This window comes from Carassius gibelio, chromosome B21, assembly GCF_023724105.1.
Source record: "Carassius gibelio isolate Cgi1373 ecotype wild population from Czech Republic chromosome B21, carGib1.2-hapl.c, whole genome shotgun sequence".
NCBI classification, from domain to species: Eukaryota; Metazoa; Chordata; class Actinopteri; order Cypriniformes; family Cyprinidae; genus Carassius; species Carassius gibelio.
Genome location: NC_068416.1, coordinates 25,377,945 through 25,397,335, shown reverse-complemented (window position 1 = coordinate 25,397,335; position 19,391 = coordinate 25,377,945). Strand labels below are relative to the sequence as shown.

General features: G+C 38.9%; 4 protein-coding genes across 7 annotated transcripts in view; all 4 read right to left on the bottom strand.

Annotated features, from left to right (window-relative positions):
* Nucleotides 1-19,391, bottom strand: part of LOC127985833 (calmodulin-regulated spectrin-associated protein 1-B) — a 124,538-nt gene that overhangs the window by 52,264 nt on the left and 52,883 nt on the right. The window lies entirely within an intron of this gene.
* Nucleotides 1-19,391, bottom strand: part of LOC127985877 (serine/threonine-protein kinase pim-3-like) — a 147,797-nt gene that overhangs the window by 118,198 nt on the left and 10,208 nt on the right. The gene's annotated exons all lie outside the window — the stretch shown is intronic.
* LOC127985878 (serine/threonine-protein kinase pim-3-like) lies at nucleotides 3,716-5,561 on the bottom strand. Its single transcript, XM_052588085.1, has 6 exons — nucleotides 5,558-5,561; nucleotides 5,143-5,237; nucleotides 4,834-4,881; nucleotides 4,322-4,700; nucleotides 3,874-4,139; nucleotides 3,716-3,724 (listed from the first exon to the last, which is right to left on the bottom strand). The coding sequence occupies exons 1-6, from the start codon at nucleotides 5,559-5,561 to the stop codon at nucleotides 3,716-3,718; spliced, it is 801 nt and encodes a 266-aa protein (XP_052444045.1).
* LOC127985842 (serine/threonine-protein kinase pim-3-like) lies at nucleotides 5,809-9,934 on the bottom strand. Its single transcript, XM_052588029.1, has 6 exons — nucleotides 9,588-9,934; nucleotides 9,191-9,285; nucleotides 8,987-9,034; nucleotides 8,421-8,799; nucleotides 6,036-6,209; nucleotides 5,809-5,912 (listed from the first exon to the last, which is right to left on the bottom strand). The coding sequence occupies exons 1-6, from the start codon at nucleotides 9,838-9,840 to the stop codon at nucleotides 5,809-5,811; spliced, it is 1,053 nt and encodes a 350-aa protein (XP_052443989.1). The 5' UTR covers nucleotides 9,841-9,934.

Below are 19,391 nucleotides of genomic sequence, written 5' to 3'. Positions count from 1 at the left end.
GGGTAAAATAAATAAAAAAGTCTAGAGACATGTTTTAAAAAGATGATCTAACATTACTTAATTTAATTGTAAATGTATATTTCCAGCATGAATCCCTCGCTGGTGGCTGCATTTGGTGCTACATCTCTGACGAGGCAATGTAATCGCCAGGCCTTCGACAAACACAGCAGATCTACCATCACCTCTGACATGATCCAAGAGATAGGCAGTGCTTTCAAGACACTGTTTGAAAGCTAAACTACATGTGTGTATCCATTCTCTTTTCATATAAAGAATAAAAGTCTGCATCTCAGTGCTATTCACATTAATTACAAGTGAAGTACACTGTCGTGCATCTAAAAAGCATTTTAAAGTGCATCTGTGGTTCTGTAACACTGTTTCAGCTACTTATGCACTTTCATGTGTGTCGTTTTTTAAATCTATATCCTTAGGTGCATGTGTTATGTATTGTGAGAGTTTAGATTTCTAAATGATAACCCATGAAGAGATCATTTTATTTACCACTTTCCCTCTTTGAATATATTGCTACCATACTTTCATGCTTGAAAACTTTCACTTCTAAGCATTCAAACCTTTATTGTGAATGCTGTCCTCACTGTCTAACACCTTATCGTCTGTCAATAACACACAGTCCCTATTTAGTATGTGGGACAAATTTAAAAATTGAAAGTGGCTGTCACTTTTTATATAGTTTGTATTCTACATATTAAAGCTTAAAACAATACAGTATAAGCTGCTGTCACTTTAAGACCTAACGCACAGATCCAATGCATCGCTACACATCAGATTTCTTTCTTTACTGTTTATGTTCACTTAAGACATAATCTACTGTGATACTGACTGATAACATAATGCATAACATACATAATACACTAAGGTTTGTTCATGAAAAACAAAAATCAATAATGATAAGATACTATGTATCATATAATAAATTTCACTCTACTGGTAATTTAATCCAGTAAATCTGCACTTACCATATTCTGAGCTTTCATATTAAAATTTTCTTCTAATTGCACATTCGTACACAACGTGTCCTCTGTTCTTCACAAGGAACTTCCAGTTGATCCTGGCGATAAATGACAGAATTCTTAAATTACAAAAAGACAGAAAGAGACATTTCATTACATCTGTACTGTATGCATATCACAAAATATATCAAAAGAGCTGCTTGTTCAATAAACCTGAGGGAAAATCTATCCAGACTTGGTTTGCTGGTTTAAGCTGATTGAGCTGGTTGAATAGCAGGAAAAGAGACCTAAATCTCCTCTAAAACCTTCAGACCAGCAGGATCCAGCTCAGTGGACCAGGCTGTTTTTCCATCAGAGTAAAGAAAGTGACCTCAATGAAGTATAAAATGTTAGTTCACAAGACAAAAACTATAAAAATGTACTCACCCTCATGTTGGTCGAAACCTGAACATTTCAGCAAAATGATGACTGACTGAGACGACGCGTTTTGTTTATGTTTCGCTTATGTTTATACTCACAAAGTGCGTTCTTGAGGTGTTGCCATGTCCACCTATTATAATATGTCCTTTGGCCTGTTTTTTAGGCTTGGTTCATAAAGCGAAACCAGTTTCTGAAGTTCATAAAGTAGGCAGGTGCGATTCTGATTTTTGCATTTTTTTAGGTTTATTATGGGCTTGCACCTAGTTTGCTGTTTTTTAGTAAAAGCTTATGTCTCTTGATTTCTTGCAACTGCACATGCATACAGAAGTGAGACATCTCTGAAACGCATTTAAATACAGCATTAACTACTAGTTGTTCAAAATATTGAGTTGTTTACATCCCTGGATATTACTGCTGGTTGTTTAAAGGAGCCATAGGATACCAACTTTCTACAAGTTGATATGATTCTTAAAGTTCTTAATGAAAAGTCTGTAACATAGTTTGGTCAAAATTTTTCAATGGTAGTGTAAAAAACACCCTTTCCCCCCTGTCAAAAACAGCTCATTTTAGAGCACACAGTTTTGTAGCATTTTCCTTTAAATGTTAATGAGCTCTGCTGACTCCGCCCCTCTCTTCAAGCCACTCTGAGAGAGACTGTTTACTTTAGGCGCATTCATCGTGAAACTTGCTAATTAGCACATTATTAGGAAAGGCGATTTGCAAAGATTTATCAAACCTTATACTCACTTCTTCTGTAGGTGAAGCTGGATCGTGAATGATTTGCGCAAACATAGATCAGGGGCGCATTCTCTTCAGAAACAAAAGGTAATCCACTGCGTCTTCAGTGGCTCAGATGTCGGAAGTAAATGACAACGGCTTTGTTCATTATTACATCCAACAAATAAACACCTCAATCACTTAGGTGAAAGTCTTGTCTACATTTGCTCCAGCGGTGAAGCAACGGCCGACTGATGATAGCTCACTCAGGGCGGGTCTAAGGTAAGACACCAGTCCAGTCTGAAACGTTACTGTCTATCAAACTATCGAGGGAGGGTTTGTTTTTATGACGTCACACAGACAGGCATCTGAGATCGGCTCGATTTAAAAAATTTAAGCAGATAAAAAAAAAAAACACTAGCTGGATTTTTATCATACACTTGCAACACACATTTCAGTTTTCACATTTCAAAAAACTTGTAAAAGTGCATTTTGCATCCGATGACCCCTTTCACATTTCTATTGTAACTCTCGTCAAATATGAAATGTTTACCTGCTTAGATCTCACTTTTTGACCATTAAAAATATATTGAACACACACACACATATTATTTATATTCATTTATTTATATAAAAAAGTATATTATATTAATATATATAATAAACTATACTGTTGTTATAGAAAATTATATTTAATTTCATGCACCTTTTTACATTTATTTCTTTATATTGTTAATGTATATAATATTTTTGTTAAGTTTTATATATTTATATACTACATTGTTATATAAAGTGTAAATTATTTTATGCACCTTTTTATATTTATATAATGATATTTATGAATGAATATAACAATAAACTTCTTATATTAAAGCTGCAGTAGGTAACTTTGGTAAAAATATATTTTTTACATATTTGTTAAACCTGTCATAATGTCCTGACAGTAGAATATGAGACAGATAATCTGTGAAAAAATCAAGCTCCTCTGGCTCCTCCCAGTGGTCCTATTGCCATTTGCAGAAAGTCATCAGCTCCCGTTAAGAAACAACCAATCAGAGCTGCGGTCCGTAACTTTGTTTGTGTTCAAAATGTAAAAAATTTATATAATAAGCGAGTACACCATGAATCCATTTTCCAAACCGTGTTATTGGCTTGTCCTGAATCACTAGGGTGCACCTATAATAAGTGTTTATATTCGGACTATTTTAGATTGCTTCGGGGGAACCGCGGCGGAGTAACCCAGTACCTTTGTGATTCTTCATTGACATAAACAGAGAGAAGTAGCTCCGGCTACAATGTCCTTCCGCAACACGCAAGCAGTTCTGTTTATTAACCGCTAGAGCGTCAAAAGTTCCCTACCGCAGCTTTAAGTAATAAATGTAATTATGCAACACAACATAGTGAATCTTTTATATTTATTTATATTTTATTCATCTTTTTATATTTTATATATTTGTTATTTTTGATAGCTTTATATCTCTAATATATTATTATTATTTCATATAATAATACATATTGAAAACCTATGTTGTTATATCAAATTTCCTTTAATTTCATGACTTTCTTTCTTGTCATTACTTACACTATTTTCTTTTGCTCCCCTCATTTCAGCAATCCTAAACAAAAAACAGAAAAATCCAAAATCAGGTTCACTGTTTAAATACATTAAACAGAAATAAGAATTAAGACGTTCAGCATTATAATCGATCATCTGACTGTATGACACCTGATAAATAAATCAAAACAAATCAAAAAATGTACTTACCATAAACCAGTCGTGGAGACTAAGTTTCTCCAGTTCAATCCGCTCTTTTGGATTGATTTGCAGACAGCAGCAAATAAAATCGCTGCATTCTTCCGACAAGCCATCTTTGGTCCAGTTGTGACCGTCGATCATGCGCAGGTCTGGTGTATTTGGAAAATCCCCACACAGCATAAGAAACAAGAGGATCCCGAGTGACCACACTGTCGCTGGTTCCCCGTGGTACTGGCCGGTCATGTGATACTCAGGAGGGCAGTACTCTCTTGTGCCTGGAGGAAAGAGATTTGTTTACAATTAACACAGCATTTTAACTGTATAACCATCACTATGCAAGAATTAATGTGATTCACAACAGTGGATCCCATTCCATGAGCTTGATTCACTCAGGGTCCTGTGTGAACGGCCCTCAGTTTGAGACCCACTGTAACCTTTGAGGGATCATCATACATACCAACAAAGGACGTGTAACCCACACAGCTGAGGAAGTCACCACACCCAAAGTCAGTTAACTTGACTTTGAGTGTGTCCGGGTTGATCAGAAGCTTTTCCAGCTTTATGTCCTGATGAAACACTCCACGTCTGCAGCATGTTTGAGCTGCGAATGTTGCCTGGCGCATTATAACTCGTGCCATGTCCTCTTGAATGGTACCCATTTGCTGCAGGAGAAACCAGTTCAGTTCCTCAAAGGGAACGGGACGCTCTAGCACCAAAATGTAGTGGTCAGACTCCACCCGCCAGTCCAGAAGCTGGATGATTTCCTCGACCCTGGGGTCTCCGTCTGCAAGGATTTGCAAAGCAACCTCCAGAGGAAGAGGCTTGGAACAACCGTCCTAGAAGAAAGACAGTTGTTATGGCGGTTAGATGGATAAAGGACAAACTCTAGACAATGACAGACTGAAAAATCATCTACAGTCTGTGATCGGATGACTGAGAGGAGAAACAGAGAGAGCACTGCCTACTTACAATACTGATGAACTTTCTGTTCCTGCTGGAGACGACTTTTATCGCCACCTGATCAACAAAACAACAACGATGTTTGTAAGAGTTACAACTCATTCATTCATTCCAAACATTAGCCCTGAACAGACATTTTCATGAACCTAAATACAAATATGTAGAGCATGACTTAACAAGCTCTGACAATTTAAGAGCTTTAAACAGTAAATTAAATATGAATTCAGAGCGCTTGCATTAGATGCATCAGATGACTATAACACAGGACAAAAATAATCATCAAGTTATTCTATTCGAGATAGTAATGAAAACTGATACCTGTAGGCCGTCGTCCAAACGAGTCGCTGCATAAACGGTTCCGAAGCCTCCATCACCCAGCTGACAGATGATTTCATAACGGCATGAATTGATGTCTGTTAAAAGATATGATATAGAAAGAAAATCATTATTTTTATAATTCATATTCAATTTGACACTTGACATTAAAAATCTGTGCTTAAAAAATACTGGCACACTACAGGACTATTTAAGGAAACTATAGTAGTCATAAAATAAAGAAATATATGTGTGTGTTTTTTCTGAGTGAAATACATACTTTCACCTTACACACATTTATATAAATGTAAATGAAATCTTGTTGAATTGCTATTATTAGAAAAGTGCATACTAAAGTCAGTGTAAAACATGTGAAGACTGTGTGTGTGTGTGTGTGTGTTTATGGTACCAAACTGACCCATTATTGTGTCGTTGTTATTCTCCTTGTCTGCAGTCTGAAACAACAGAAATCAGGTTTAGTCTCAAAATACTCAAACAGGACAGAAACCAAATGCACAACAAAGAAAGTTTAAGAACAGGTCAAATCAGGTCAAATAGATCGACTATATAACAGTTACAGCAAATAGGAAAAGAAAACTGTATAAAAAGAAAGAGTAAAAAAGCTATGTCCATAGTCTTATAATTAAACCAAGGCAAATCTTCAAATCATCAGAATGTATTTACCATAAGCCAGTCGTGGAGACTGAGTTTCCCCAGTTCAATCCGCTGCTTTGGGTCGATCTGTAGACACCGGCAAATTAAATCGCAGCATTCTGTGCAGAAAAAAAAAGAAAGATATGTCTGAATATCACTTTGAACTTCACACGTGATCTCTTTGATGGACAGTTAAATTATCTCAACGACCATATTGGTTTGTGCTGAAGAAGAGATCTAACCTTTCGACAGGCCAGCTTTAGTCCAGTTTTTATCATTGATCTTGTGCAGGTGTCGTCTCTTTGGATATTTACTGAAAAGAATCACAAACAAGAGGATCCCGAGTGACCACACTGTCGCTGGTTCCCCGTGGTACTGGCCGGTCATGTGATACTCAGGAGGTGTTACAGCCCTGCCTATTTTTCTCTTATTTTGGTTAAGGTTGCAGGTTCCTCCTGGATGGGCGGGATTCCAGTGTTAATTATTGGCACCTGTGGCACCCTATTTAAGAGGCTCATGGAGCTGTGATCACTCTCTCTCATTTTTGGTTTGTTTGTTTGAAGAGTGGGTTGATATTTTGTGTTCACATTTGTTTTCCACAACTCCACAAACCCAATTTCTAACAGCTATTTGATTTGATTCATTGGTTATTCTTTAATACTTTGACCCTAGACATTATTTGATTAATTTGAAATAAATTTATAACTGTATTGAAACCTATTTTTGTCTAAGTGCCCTCTTTATGTTGTGACTTTGAGCCGGGTCGTAACATAAATTGGGGCACTTAGACAAAAATAGGTTTCAATACAGTTATAAATTTATTTCAAATTAATCAAATAATGTCTAGGGTCAAAGTATTAAAGAATAACCAATGAATCAAATCAAATAGCTGTTAGAAATTGGGTTTGTGGAGTTGTGGAAAACAAATGTGAACACAAAATATCAACCCACTCTTCAAACAAACAAACCCAATTTCTAACAGCTATTTGATTTGATTCATTGGTATGTAACCAAGTTAGATCTTTTAAAAGGTTACTGGCAGGTTCCCCTTTCTGACAGAGCCAAAGAGATGTCAGCATTTGTGACTCCAGATGGACTATGGGAATATCAGGTTATGGCTTTTGGAATGCAAAATGCTGCATCTACCTTTCAAAGGTTAGTTAACCAAGTAATATCTGGGTTAGACAATTGTGAAGCCTATTTGGACGATATTGTGGTATACAGCCCTGACTGGAGTAGTCATGTAGCTCAGCTTAAAGCGCTCTTAGACCGTTTGTTGGCTGCTAATCTGACTGTTAACCTCGCTAAATGTGAGTTTGCCAAAGCAACCATTACCTATCTGGGCAAAATTGTGGGGCAAGGTCAAGTTCGAACTATTCGGGCTAAAGTTGAAGCTATAGATCATTTCCCTGTTCCTCAGTCTCGTAAAGATCTAAGGAGATTTTTGGGAATGACCGGCTATTATCGTGCCTTTTGTCCCAATTTCGCTAGTGTAGTGAGTTCTCTTACAGACTTGTTAAGTCCAAAAATTGATTTTGTGTGGACAGACAGTTGCCAGCAGGCATTTGATAATGCCAAGGCCCTGTTGGTTAATGCCCCTATCTTGGCAGCGCCAAATTTTAAAAATGCTTTCAAACTGGCAGTAGATGCAAGTGAAAATGGGGCAGGGGCAGTTCTTTTGCAGGACGATGATCAAGGTATTGAACACCCAGTCTGCTTCTTTTCTAAAAAGTTTAATTCCCACCAAAGAAATTATTCTGTAATTGAGAAGGAAGCCTTGGCAATGATTTTAGCAGTTCAACATTTTGAGGTTTATTTGAGTAGTGGCAACCCAATTGAAGTGTTGACTGATCATAATCCACTAGTTTTTTTGCAGCGAAGTTGCAACTCTAACCAGCGGTTGATGAGATGGAGTCTCTTTTTGCAGTCTTTTCCTTTACAAATTCATCACATCAAAGGAAAGGAGAATGTTTTAGCCGATGCACTGTCTCGTGTATGACATTCTATACTCCTGTTTTTTTTTGTAAATGTTTTGACATATTTGTTTATTTTATTATTTGTTAAATTTATTGTGTTAAATACTTTAGGTTATTTAACATTTTGTTGATTGAGGTGTTACAGCCCTGCCTATTTTTCTCTTATTTTGGTTAAGGTTGCAGGTTCCTCCTGGATGGGCGGGATTCCAGTGTTAATTATTGGCACCTGTGGCACCCTATTTAAGAGGCTCATGGAGCTGTGATCACTCTCTCTCATTTTTGGTTTGTTTGTTTGAAGAGTGGGTTGATATTTTGTGTTCACATTTGTTTTCCACAACTCCACAAACCCAATTTCTAACAGCTATTTGATTTGATTCATTGGTTATTCTTTAATACTTTGACCCTAGACATTATTTGATTAATTTGAAATAAATTTATAACTGTATTGAAACCTATTTTTGTCTAAGTGCCCTCTTTATGTTGTGACTTTGAGCCGGGTCGTAACAGGAGGGCAGTACTCTCTTGTGCCTGGAAATTACATTTGGTTTCCATTAAAACAGCATTTTAACTAGATATTCATAATCATTTGATTCACAGCAGAGGATCCCATTAGACACCCACTTCACAGCTTTGAGGGATCATCATACATACCAGTAAAGGACGTGTAACCCCCGTCGGTGAGGATTGCACCACAGCCAAAGTCAATCAATTTGACTTCGAGTGTGTCCGGGTTGATCAGAAGGTTTTCCAGCTTTATGTCCCGGTGCAACACTCCACGAAGGCAGCACATCCGAGCCGCAAATATTGCCTGGTTCAATATAACTCGAGCAAAGTCCTCGTCCATGATGCCCTTGTAGCACTTTAAATACTGAAACAAGGACTGACAGGGCACGGGCCGCTCTAGGACCATAAAGTAATAGTCAGGATCCAGCCGCCAGTCCAGAAGCTGAACGATTTCCTCCACCCTGGGGCCTTTATTTGCAAGAATTTGCAAAGCAACCTCCAGAGGAAGACGTCCAGAATAACCATCCTAGAAGAAACACAGTTGTTATGACGGTAAGAAAGATATAGGACTTAAACAACTCCAGGACAAACTGTTGACAATGACAGACTGACTGCTGAAAAACCACTTAAAGGCTGTGATTAATGTTAATATTAGATGATTGAAAATGAAAACAGTGACTGAGAGGAGAAACAGAGATCACAAGCCTACTTACAATGCTGATGAACTTTGTGATCTTGTTGGATGCCAATTTTATTGCCACCTGATCAACAAAACAAAAAAGTGATGTGTGTGAGATTTATAATTCATCATGTCAGCAGAGTTAACATCATTTCATACATTAGAGAGAGAGCGAGACAAGTACAATAGGACAAACATGATTAGCTAGAAAAATAATGTCAGTAATACAAATTGATACCTGTAGGCCATCATTCAAACGAGTTGCTGCGTACACGATTCCAAAGCCTCCTTTACCCAACTGACAGCCGATTTCATAACGGTGTGAATTGATGTCTGTTAAAAAATAAATAAGAGATGTCATCATAAAATGTCACAGAGACAGCATTTACTTCGTCTACTTAAAAACTAGAATTGAGAAAGAATAATTAAGATACTACATTGAATATTTGTGCCTTTAAAAAATAATTTGTCACACTAAAAACTATTAGTTACCCGTACTTGTCATACATAAATAATACAATTTAAATACCTTTAAATTAATTGCATTTCCATGTTAACTACTCTAAAACAAAATGAATATTAAGCATAAACCTTGTGTGTGTGTGAGTTGGATTATATTGTGGTAGCAAACTAACCAATAATTGTTGTCTCATCATCCTGTAACTGGCTTGACGGAGTTTGGGGAGCATAAACACTACAGTCAGGTGTTGCACAGGTTGTAGCTTGGGGGACATTGTCTCTACAGTCGAATGTTTTGTGGAGTGGAGACTGAGGGACACCGACACTCAAGTCAGCTACAGAACAGACTGAAGCTTGGAGAGCTTCATCTCTGCAGTCAGACGTGACATAACCTAGAACTGGAGGGACATCATCACTAAATTTGGACATCACTGGGAAAAAAGATGGAAAGGCCTCACTACTTAAATTGGACGTAGAAGTGAAAAGCAAGATGTCATCACAAAATTTGGGTATGGCAGTTAAAAATGAGACATCATAACTTATTTTAGGTGTGGCAGTGAAAAATGAGATGCCATCTCTTAATTTGGGCATGGCATTGAAAAATGAGACGCCATCTCTTAATCTGGAAGAACAGACTGTAGTTTGGAGGATATCATCAGTACAGTTGGACTCGGCACAGACTGCAGTTTGGAGGATATCATCAGTACAGTTGGACTCGGCACAGACTGCAGTTTGGAGTATATCGTCAGTACAGTTGGACTCGGCACAGACTGTAGCTTGGAGGATATCGTCAGTACAGTTGGACTCGGCACAGACTGCAGTTTGGAGGATATCGTCAGTACAGTTGGACGCGGCACAGACTGTAGCTTGGAGGATATCGTCAGTACAGTTGGACGCCGCACAGACTGTAGTTTGGATGATATCGTCAGTACAGTTGGACGCCGCACAGACTGTAGTTTGGATGATATCGTCAGTACAGTTGGACGCCGCACAGACTGTAGCTTGGAGGATATCGTCAGTACAGTTGGACGCGGCACAGACTGTAGTTTGGATGATATCGTCAGTACAGTTGGACGCCGCACAGACTGTAGTTTGGATGATATCGTCAGTACAGTTGGACGCCGCACAGACTGTAGTTTGGAGGATATCGTCAGTACAGTTGGACGTGGCACAGACTGTAGCTTGGAGTATATCGTCAGTACAGTTGGACTCGGCACAGACTGTAGCTTGCAGGATATCATCAGTACAGTTGGACGACGCACAGACTGTAGCTTGGAGGATATCGTCAGTACAGTTGGACGCGGCACAGACTGTAGTTTGGAGGATATCGTCAGTACAGTTGGACGCGGCACAGACTGTAGTTTGGAGGATATCATCAGTACAGTTGGACTCGGCACAGACTGTAGTTTGGAGTATATCATCAGTACAGTTGGACGACGCACAGACTGTAGCTTGGAGGATATCGTCAGTACAGTTGGACGCGGCACAGACTGTAGTTTGGAGGATATCATCAGTACAGTTGGACTCGGCACAGACTGTAGTTTGGAGGATATCGTCAGTACAGTTGGACGTGGCACAGACTGTAGCTTGGAGTATATCGTCAGTACAGTTGGACTCGGCACAGACTGTAGCTTGCAGGATATCATCAGTACAGTTGGACGACGCACAGACTGTAGCTTGGAGGATATCGTCAGTACAGTTGGACGCGGCACAGACTGTAGTTTGGAGGATATCGTCAGTACAGTTGGACTCGGCACAGACTGCAGTTTGGAGGATATCATCAGTACAGTTGGACTCGGCACAGACTGCAGTTTGGAGGATATCATCAGTACAGTTGGACTCGGCACAGACTGTAGCTTGGAGGATATCGTCAGTACAGTTGGACGCGGCACAGACTGTAGCTTGGAGGATATCGTCAGTACAGTTGGACGCCGCACAGACTGTAGTTTGGATGATATCGTCAGTACAGTTGGACGCCGCACAGACTGTAGTTTGGATGATATCGTCAGTACAGTTGGACGCCGCACAGACTGTAGTTTGGATGATATCGTCAGTACAGTTGGACGCCGCACAGACTGTAGTTTGGATGATATCGTCAGTACAGTTGGACACCGCACAGACTGTAGTTTGGAGGATATCTTCAGTACAGTTGGACTCGGCACAGACTGTAGCTTGCAGGATATCATCAGTACAGTTGGACGACGCACAGACTGTAGCTTGGAGGATATCGTCAGTACAGTTGGACGCGGCACAGACTGTAGTTTGGAGGATATCGTCAGTACAGTTGGACGCGGCGCAGACTGTAGCTTGGAGGATATTGTCAGTACAGTTGGACGCGGCACAGACTGTAGCTTGGAGGATATTGTCAGTACAGTTGGACTCCGCACAGACTGTAGCTTGGAGGATATCTTCAGTACAGTTGGACTCGGCACAGACTGTAGCTTGGAGGATATCGTCAGTACAGTTGGACTCCGCACAGACTGTAGCTTGGAGGATATCTTCAGTACAGTTGGACTCGGCACAGACTGTAGCTTGGAGGATATCGTCAGTACAGTTGGACGCGGCACAGACTGCAGCTTGGAGGATATCGTCAGTACAGTTGGACTCGGCACAGACTGCAGTTTGGAGGATATCATCAGTACAGTTGGACTCGGCACAGACTGCAGTTTGGAGTATATCGTCAGTACAGTTGGACTCGGCACAGACTGTAGCTTGGAGGATATCGTCAGTACAGTTGGACTCGGCACAGACTGCAGTTTGGAGGATATCGTCAGTACAGTTGGACGCGGCACAGACTGTAGCTTGGAGGATATCGTCAGTACAGTTGGACGCCGCACAGACTGTAGTTTGGATGATATCGTCAGTACAGTTGGACGCCGCACAGACTGTAGTTTGGATGATATCGTCAGTACAGTTGGACGCCGCACAGACTGTAGTTTGGATGATATCGTCAGTACAGTTGGACGCCGCACAGACTGTAGTTTGGATGATATCGTCAGTACAGTTGGACGCCGCACAGACTGTAGTTTGGAGGATATCGTCAGTACAGTTGGACGTGGCACAGACTGTAGCTTGGAGTATATCGTCAGTACAGTTGGACTCGGCACAGACTGTAGCTTGCAGGATATCGTCAGTACAGTTGGACGACGCACAGACTGTAGCTTGGAGGATATCGTCAGTACAGTTGGACGCGGCACAGACTGTAGTTTGGAGGATATCGTCAGTACAGTTGGACGCGGCGCAGACTGTAGTTTGGAGGATATCATCAGTACAGTTGGACTCGGCACAGACTGTAGTTTGGAGGATATCTTCAGTACAGTTGGACTCGGCACAGACTGTAGCTTGGAGGATATCTTCAGTACAGTTGGACTCGGCACAGACTGTAGCTTGGAGGATATCTTCAGTACAGTTGGACGCGGCACAGACTGTAGTTTGGAGGATATCGTCAGTACAGTTGGACGTGGCTCTGAAAGAAGCTGGAGAAAAGTGAACAGCAGAGTCGGATGAAGCACAGACTGTACCAGTGTCATCAACTTCTCGACCTAAAGGGGAGAATATGGACCAGAAGATATGAATCATTATAAGAACATTTAGGAAATATTGTATAACTATATTAACGGATATTACTTCAACTATAATCATGGCCAGTTGCGCCTCCAGGATGTTTTTTGATGGGGTGGCAGAAAGGGGTCAGTTAAAATATTAGGGTAGCACAATACATGTTCCTTGTCTAACTAAATCCAGCAGACAATATTTTTTTGTTGCTACTATTATTTATTTCTGGGAGCATATCAGGTTATGGGCTTCAAAACTTCAGTTTTACTATTCTCTTTATGGAGAAAATAGTAAACCCTGCTTTTATGCACATTTTGAATTATCGCATCAGAATCGAGTGATGGAAACACTGAATTTCAAATTAAATTTTGGGCTATTGGGTTGACCAGTGTCATTTTAGGGGTGGCTGTGCCCCCCTTGGAGGCCCCCTTGGAGGCGCCACTGGGCATGGCTTTCTATTTTTTCAGTTACTGGTAAGGTATTCATTATGGACATTTCTCTTATTTAAAAGCACAATGCTCATGAACACGCAACATAATATATACTTTTTTTCTGGAATGTTCATGAACATTGTATTTTTAAATAAGAACATTTTTTAAAAACAATCAAACAAACAATCAATTACAGCTCCTGAATTAGTTACGTGCATGAATATTTATAAGGTCGTCCAAAGCTACCATGGCAACCTTAGCATGGAACTTAAATATGTGTGTGACTAGATCATGATATTCAGACGTTAAATTAGGTGTCATGTCATTACAATGAATTAAAACATCACTTAATGTAATCACAGTAATATTGTTTTATCAATATCGAATTTCATTTTTTGTGTAAATTAAAATATGAACGTGAAAGAATTGAAAACTTGAAAGTAACTTGTCCTGTGTTGAGTTTTATGTTTATGAATTGTGTATGTGTAGTATAATTTCTTATGCTGTGTTGTATTAAGTTACAGACTTTATAAAACTGAACTTCAGCTAAGCTGTGTCCTGTGTCCTCCACAAAACCTTTAAACATCCAAATAAGTGTAGAGTCCTATGCATGCAGACTCCAGTACAGAAAGGGAGTTGCTGCATAATCATAACTTTACCATCATCAAAACTCTTCATTGGTGGTACATCACTCTGGTCGGCATTGTCTTCTTGACCTAAGTGGGTGTTGTTGACTTTTTCTCTCTCTCTTTGAATTAAAGCAAATAATCCTAGCAACGTAAGTAGCATTTTGAAATAGTAACTAACGTTGGCTGGAAGAAATGCAAGGTGAGAAAAATACTAGAATTCAACTAGCAATAAAACGACTATCGTTGATTAAGTGCAAACAATGCTACTAGCAACGAACCGCAAGTGGTTTATCAGACAAATGAAATTGAGCGAGCCTATTTATACTGGAATATTAATGTGACGTCACAAAACGAGTGACGTTCCAATGCTGCTCGCAGAGGGCCTGTCGGTACACGATCCGTTCCACCTGCACGATCCGTTCTACGCATGCGCGTAATTACGTAGAAGAAAACGTCACTGTTTTCCTACACTATCGGTACCTACTAAAACACTTGACGGCAAGGCGGCACAACTTGCGGCATATTTGTGTAACGTTAGTTGTATTGTGTTTAACATTTAACAGCGGGTCTAGTTGGATGCTTTTAAATGTAGCTTTACGTTATGCATTACTATGTGTTTACGTAGTTGCCAATCCAAAATAATAAAGAATTTGCGAGTCGTTACATGAAAATACATGATCACTTTCCTCCATACTTTGCGATTCATTGCTGGTAGTAGGCTTAATTTACTTAACTTGCCGTGTTTTGGTCTGAGGTCAGTAGTATTGTCAAAGGCCGTTTGTGTAGTTTTTTATTTATTTATTAAAAGCTGCTAATCGAACTGGCGTCATTCTACCAACTCACCTGTTAGTTAAATAAAATAACTGCTCTTGAGCCCTTTGTCAATTTAATCAAACTGAGTAAGCTTCTTTTTGCACTAAAAATCTTTTATCTGCACTGTTTGTTCACCTCACTGATTTGCACTCGATCTGCCTTGTGCCGCTTTATTTAACTTGATTTTTAATTTTATTATGTCTTTTTTACATTCCCTTATTGTACAGTTGTGTCTACATTTTATATTTGACCTAGATTTTTAGGCTGTACTGTTAATGTTATCTGTATGCACCGGGGGTCTTCGATTCTCTGTATGTATGTACTGTAAATATGGAAGAATTGACAATAAAGCAGACTTGACTAATAGTTAACCTTTAAGTTAGTAATTTTGTATTAGTATGGGTCTATATAGACTTATATATATATATATATATATATATATATATATATATATATATATATATATATATATTGAAGTGAGGGAAATAATCCCTTCAATGTTGCTTACAGAAGACAACAAGGAACATAATGCATTTCTGCCAAGACTATCTGCACTTACATGAAGAAAGAACTACAAACAAGTGTGGAGAAACGTTATAGAGTATTTCAAACTGACAATGGAAATGACTTGAAAGAAGCATGTGTGCACACAGAAGTTTTATTTAAGAGTAAAAGTTATCTCTGGCTTTCTCTCTCACACACACAAACACTCTCACCCTCTCTCACACACACAGACTCTCCCTCTCACACATACACACACACACACACACTCTCTCTCTCTCACACACACACACACACACACACACTCTCCTACCCTTCGTCTCTCTCTCTTTCTCTCACACACACACACACACACACACACACACTCTCCTACCCTTCCTCTCTCTCTCTCTCTCTCTCTCTCTCACACACACACTCTCCTACCCTTCCTCTCTCTCTCACACACACACACACACACACACACACACACACACACACACACACACACACACACACTCTCCTACCCTTCCTCTCTCTCTCTCACACACACACACACTCCTACCCTTCCTCTCTCTCTCACACACACACACACACTCCTACCCTTCCTCTCTCTCGCTCTCTCACACACACACACACACACACACACTCTCTCTCTCCCCCTCTCTCACACACACTTTCTCTCTCTCTCCCCCTCTCTCTCTCACACACACACACACACACACACACACACACACACACACACACACACACACACACTCTCTCTCTCCCCCTCTCTCACACACACTTTCTCTCTCTCTCCCCCTCTCTCTCTCTCACACACACACACTCTCTCTCCCCCTCTCTCTCTCTCTCTCTCTCTCACACACACACACACACACACACACACACACCCCCCTCTCTCTCTCTCACACACACACACACACTCACACAGAGTGTGGGTCACTGTGCAGGCCAACTCCAGCATTTACTCTCAGGTTGAGGGTGTCTTTGCAAATAATCATAAAGGTTTCCATGTCCTTGATTTTTTCAAAAATGAATTTGAAGGGCTCCATAGCGTCGCACTGCATTGACTCCAGCACCCTCCATGCTTCCCTTCGGTCATCATGATCCATGAACATGTATGTTGGCTCTTGCATCTGGCCAGTGAAAAGCCCAATACTGTTCCTCACAATGTATTCTGCCTCGTACATGTGTTTCAATGTGAGGGGCAGCTCCTCCACTTCTACCTGTTCCTCCTATGATAAAATAAAATATCAAAAATTAAGACTACAACATAAGATGTTTTGGGTCTTTCAAAAGGGGCCTAAAACCATCTTTTCAGCCTAAATTAAATAGTTATTATGAGTTATGGTTTGTATATTATTATTGTATTTTCATTTAAACCATAACATGCACAAAGTAAATACAGGTAGGTCTCACATAATTAGAATATTATGGAAGTTTGTCAATTTCAATAATTCAAATGTAAAACATGAATCTCATACATTATATAGATTTATTAGACACTGTGTGAAATATTTCTATTAGGTGTGTTAATTTTGATTACTACAGCTTATATCTAAATAAAACTAAAAATCAGTATCTCACAAAATTAGAATATCACACAACCAATAAAAAACAAACATTTTAATACAGAAATTAGGAAGTTTTCCCTGAACTCTGTCAACACCACTCGCTGTCAGCAGTCTGCCTTCATCCAGAAACAGCTCAGATAACGTGACAGCAGTGTATAAAACTGTTACAGGCACCGACATAATATTTCGGTCTTCATCACATTTCCTTCAGAAATATAAAAACAGTTTGCAACTTTATATTTTGGAAACTATGATAAATGTTTTCATGATTCTTTGAATTAGAATTTCAAAAGAACAGCATTTATTTGAAACAGAAATAATTTGTAACATTAAGTTCACGATTTTGATCACTTTTCCTTACTGGAAAAAAAATCTGACTAACCAACACATTTTTGAAATATATTGCAATATAAACACTGTCAGCGTGATCAACAAAGTATCCTCTTAATTTAGCAGTCGGAGACGGAACAACTTTCTGCTCTTATGTTTACTCCGTGCACTATCAAGGTCTTCATCATATCTGTCGTGGTACCAGTCTTTGGAGTAATTATTTTACTGCAAATACTGCATCGCGCGCTGTTGGCATCGAGCCTGGACGGATCGTGCAGCGTCGTAAATCGTCACAAAACAGAATTATCATTTGCGCATGTGCGTTTTCTAAAGAGTCTACTACGCATGCGTAGAACGGATCGTGCAGGTGGACGGATCGTGTACCGACAGGGCCGTTGCTGATTGGTACGTTTTCCGCGATGGGCGTGGCCTCTGCATAGATGCGTAATATCCTAGCGTGGGTAATATTCCGTTTGTTTAGAATTCGCTTGTTAAGTCTGACGTCACGTAGCAGCGCTTCCTGTCCAAACGCTCTATCAGTTACCATGAGAAAACAAAAAAAGGTGCTAATATAAACTCACAATGTGATAGAATATTAGCGAAAAAGTTATAATCTTAACCTTTAACTCCATACCGAAGTCCCAGATAGCCAGACAATGAAAATATTAAAAAAAATATTAAAAAAATATTTGTGTTTGGGACGCTGTGAGCAGGGAGACTGTAGTGTAAACCGTAAGTTTAAAAGCCTTTAGCTTAAATGATTAATATGAATAAACAGTGCTCATAAACGGCTGCTGAGGTCGTATTCTCAAGTGAAGTGAGTTGAGGCTTGGACCCGGAAACAGCGCTTCTTACGTCATCACTTAACATCCGAATAGCAATGCTTTCTGATTAAACGTTGCCAATTGAAGTCGTTTACAGATATATGGACAGTTTTTTTCAGTTATTTTGCGCTGTAATTGATGTATGTGACTCAAACATTAATTAAAAAAAGCAGTATGTGGTGATCGCGAGCTCGTATATTGTAAGTAAAACACAATAGATGACAAATCATTTATTAATACATGTAGCTAAGTTTAAGGCATAATTTTAATGATTATTTATGTAAAAATAGCGAAAAGCTGTAAAGAAAATCTAAAATTAACACTATACTATAAGGCTGTTGCCATCAAATTAAATCAACAAAATCAATATTAATATAATTAATTAGCATTTATCAAAATCAATTTACATTTGCATATATGTTATGAAAACGAAATTATTCTCTTATATGAAACTAAAACTGCTATGGGGGTAATATGTCTTAAAAAAAAAAACTTTCATTTATTCAAATTACTGATTTATTCATGAATGAAGCAAAGCTCACTTTATGAATAGATCACTGACACACATGATTCATCAGCAAAATAGAGCAAAAACAGTCCAAATGTACAATGCTGCCTAAATAACTGAAAACAAATAAATGTTCATTGAGCAGTTGTATAATATATATACCACATGCTATTGTGCTGATATTCTGGAAAATAGCACTATACTGGTGTGATGTTTAACTATGTTATGCTATAAACAAAAACAAATAAATAAAAATAAAAACTCATACGTGGCAGTTCTTCTCTTGAATTTTGGGTGTATTTCAGACATTGCATGACACTTAAAGTTAAGCCCACGCCAGGCTTGCTTGTTAAGCATAATGGAGGGTTACGTTAGGTTATACTGAGATGTTTTAATAGTATTTTAATTTCACAGCAGTAACAGACTTCAGAATGGACCAAAAACTAGTCTGAGAGGAATATGTGTACGATCTTTGATCAGTTTGCTGCCCCTCTAAAAAAAAAAAAGAGTGTTAAGTTCATGAAGATTAAGTAAATGTTTTATTTCTATTTTGGACAGATTGCTTAAATTACACCCCAATCAACGCAGCATTTTGGTTGTATATTTTATTAAATTTCAGTGTTCTTCTTTAAAATAAATATATGATAATAATAATAAATATAGCTGCAAGCAGCAATAACGGGGCCAAGCACTACAGAAGCAAGCTTCAGACGAACGGCAGGAATGAGTAATTAAGACAGTTTTAAGATTATTTTAGGCAAAATGGCTTGAAAACTATAAACACAACAACTAGTAATAGGATTTATTGGCTTTTCACGTGTAACCAATAGGTGGCA

What these genes read in the sequence shown, in the direction of transcription:
- LOC127985878 (XM_052588085.1), bottom strand. An exon ending in ACAGAAAGTTCATCAGTATT is followed by an intron (nt 4,701 to 4,833) that starts GTAAGTAGGCAG and finishes TCTTTCTTCTAG; the next exon opens with GACGGTTGTTCCAAGCCTCT. An exon ending in GGGTTACACGTCCTTTGTTG is followed by an intron (nt 4,140 to 4,321) that starts GTATGTATGATG and finishes TCTTTCCTCCAG; the next exon opens with GCACAAGAGAGTACTGCCCT.
- LOC127985842 (XM_052588029.1), bottom strand. Translation starts at nt 9,840, where the DNA reads ATGTCCAAATTTAGTGATGATGTCCCTCCAGTTCTAGGTTATGTCACG. An exon ending in TGATGAGACAACAATTATTG is followed by an intron (nt 9,286 to 9,587) that starts GTTAGTTTGCTA and finishes ATTTTTTAACAG; the next exon opens with ACATCAATTCACACCGTTAT. An exon ending in GGGTTACACGTCCTTTACTG is followed by an intron (nt 6,210 to 8,420) that starts GTATGTATGATG and finishes AGAGAAAAATAG; the next exon opens with GCAGGGCTGTAACACCTCCT.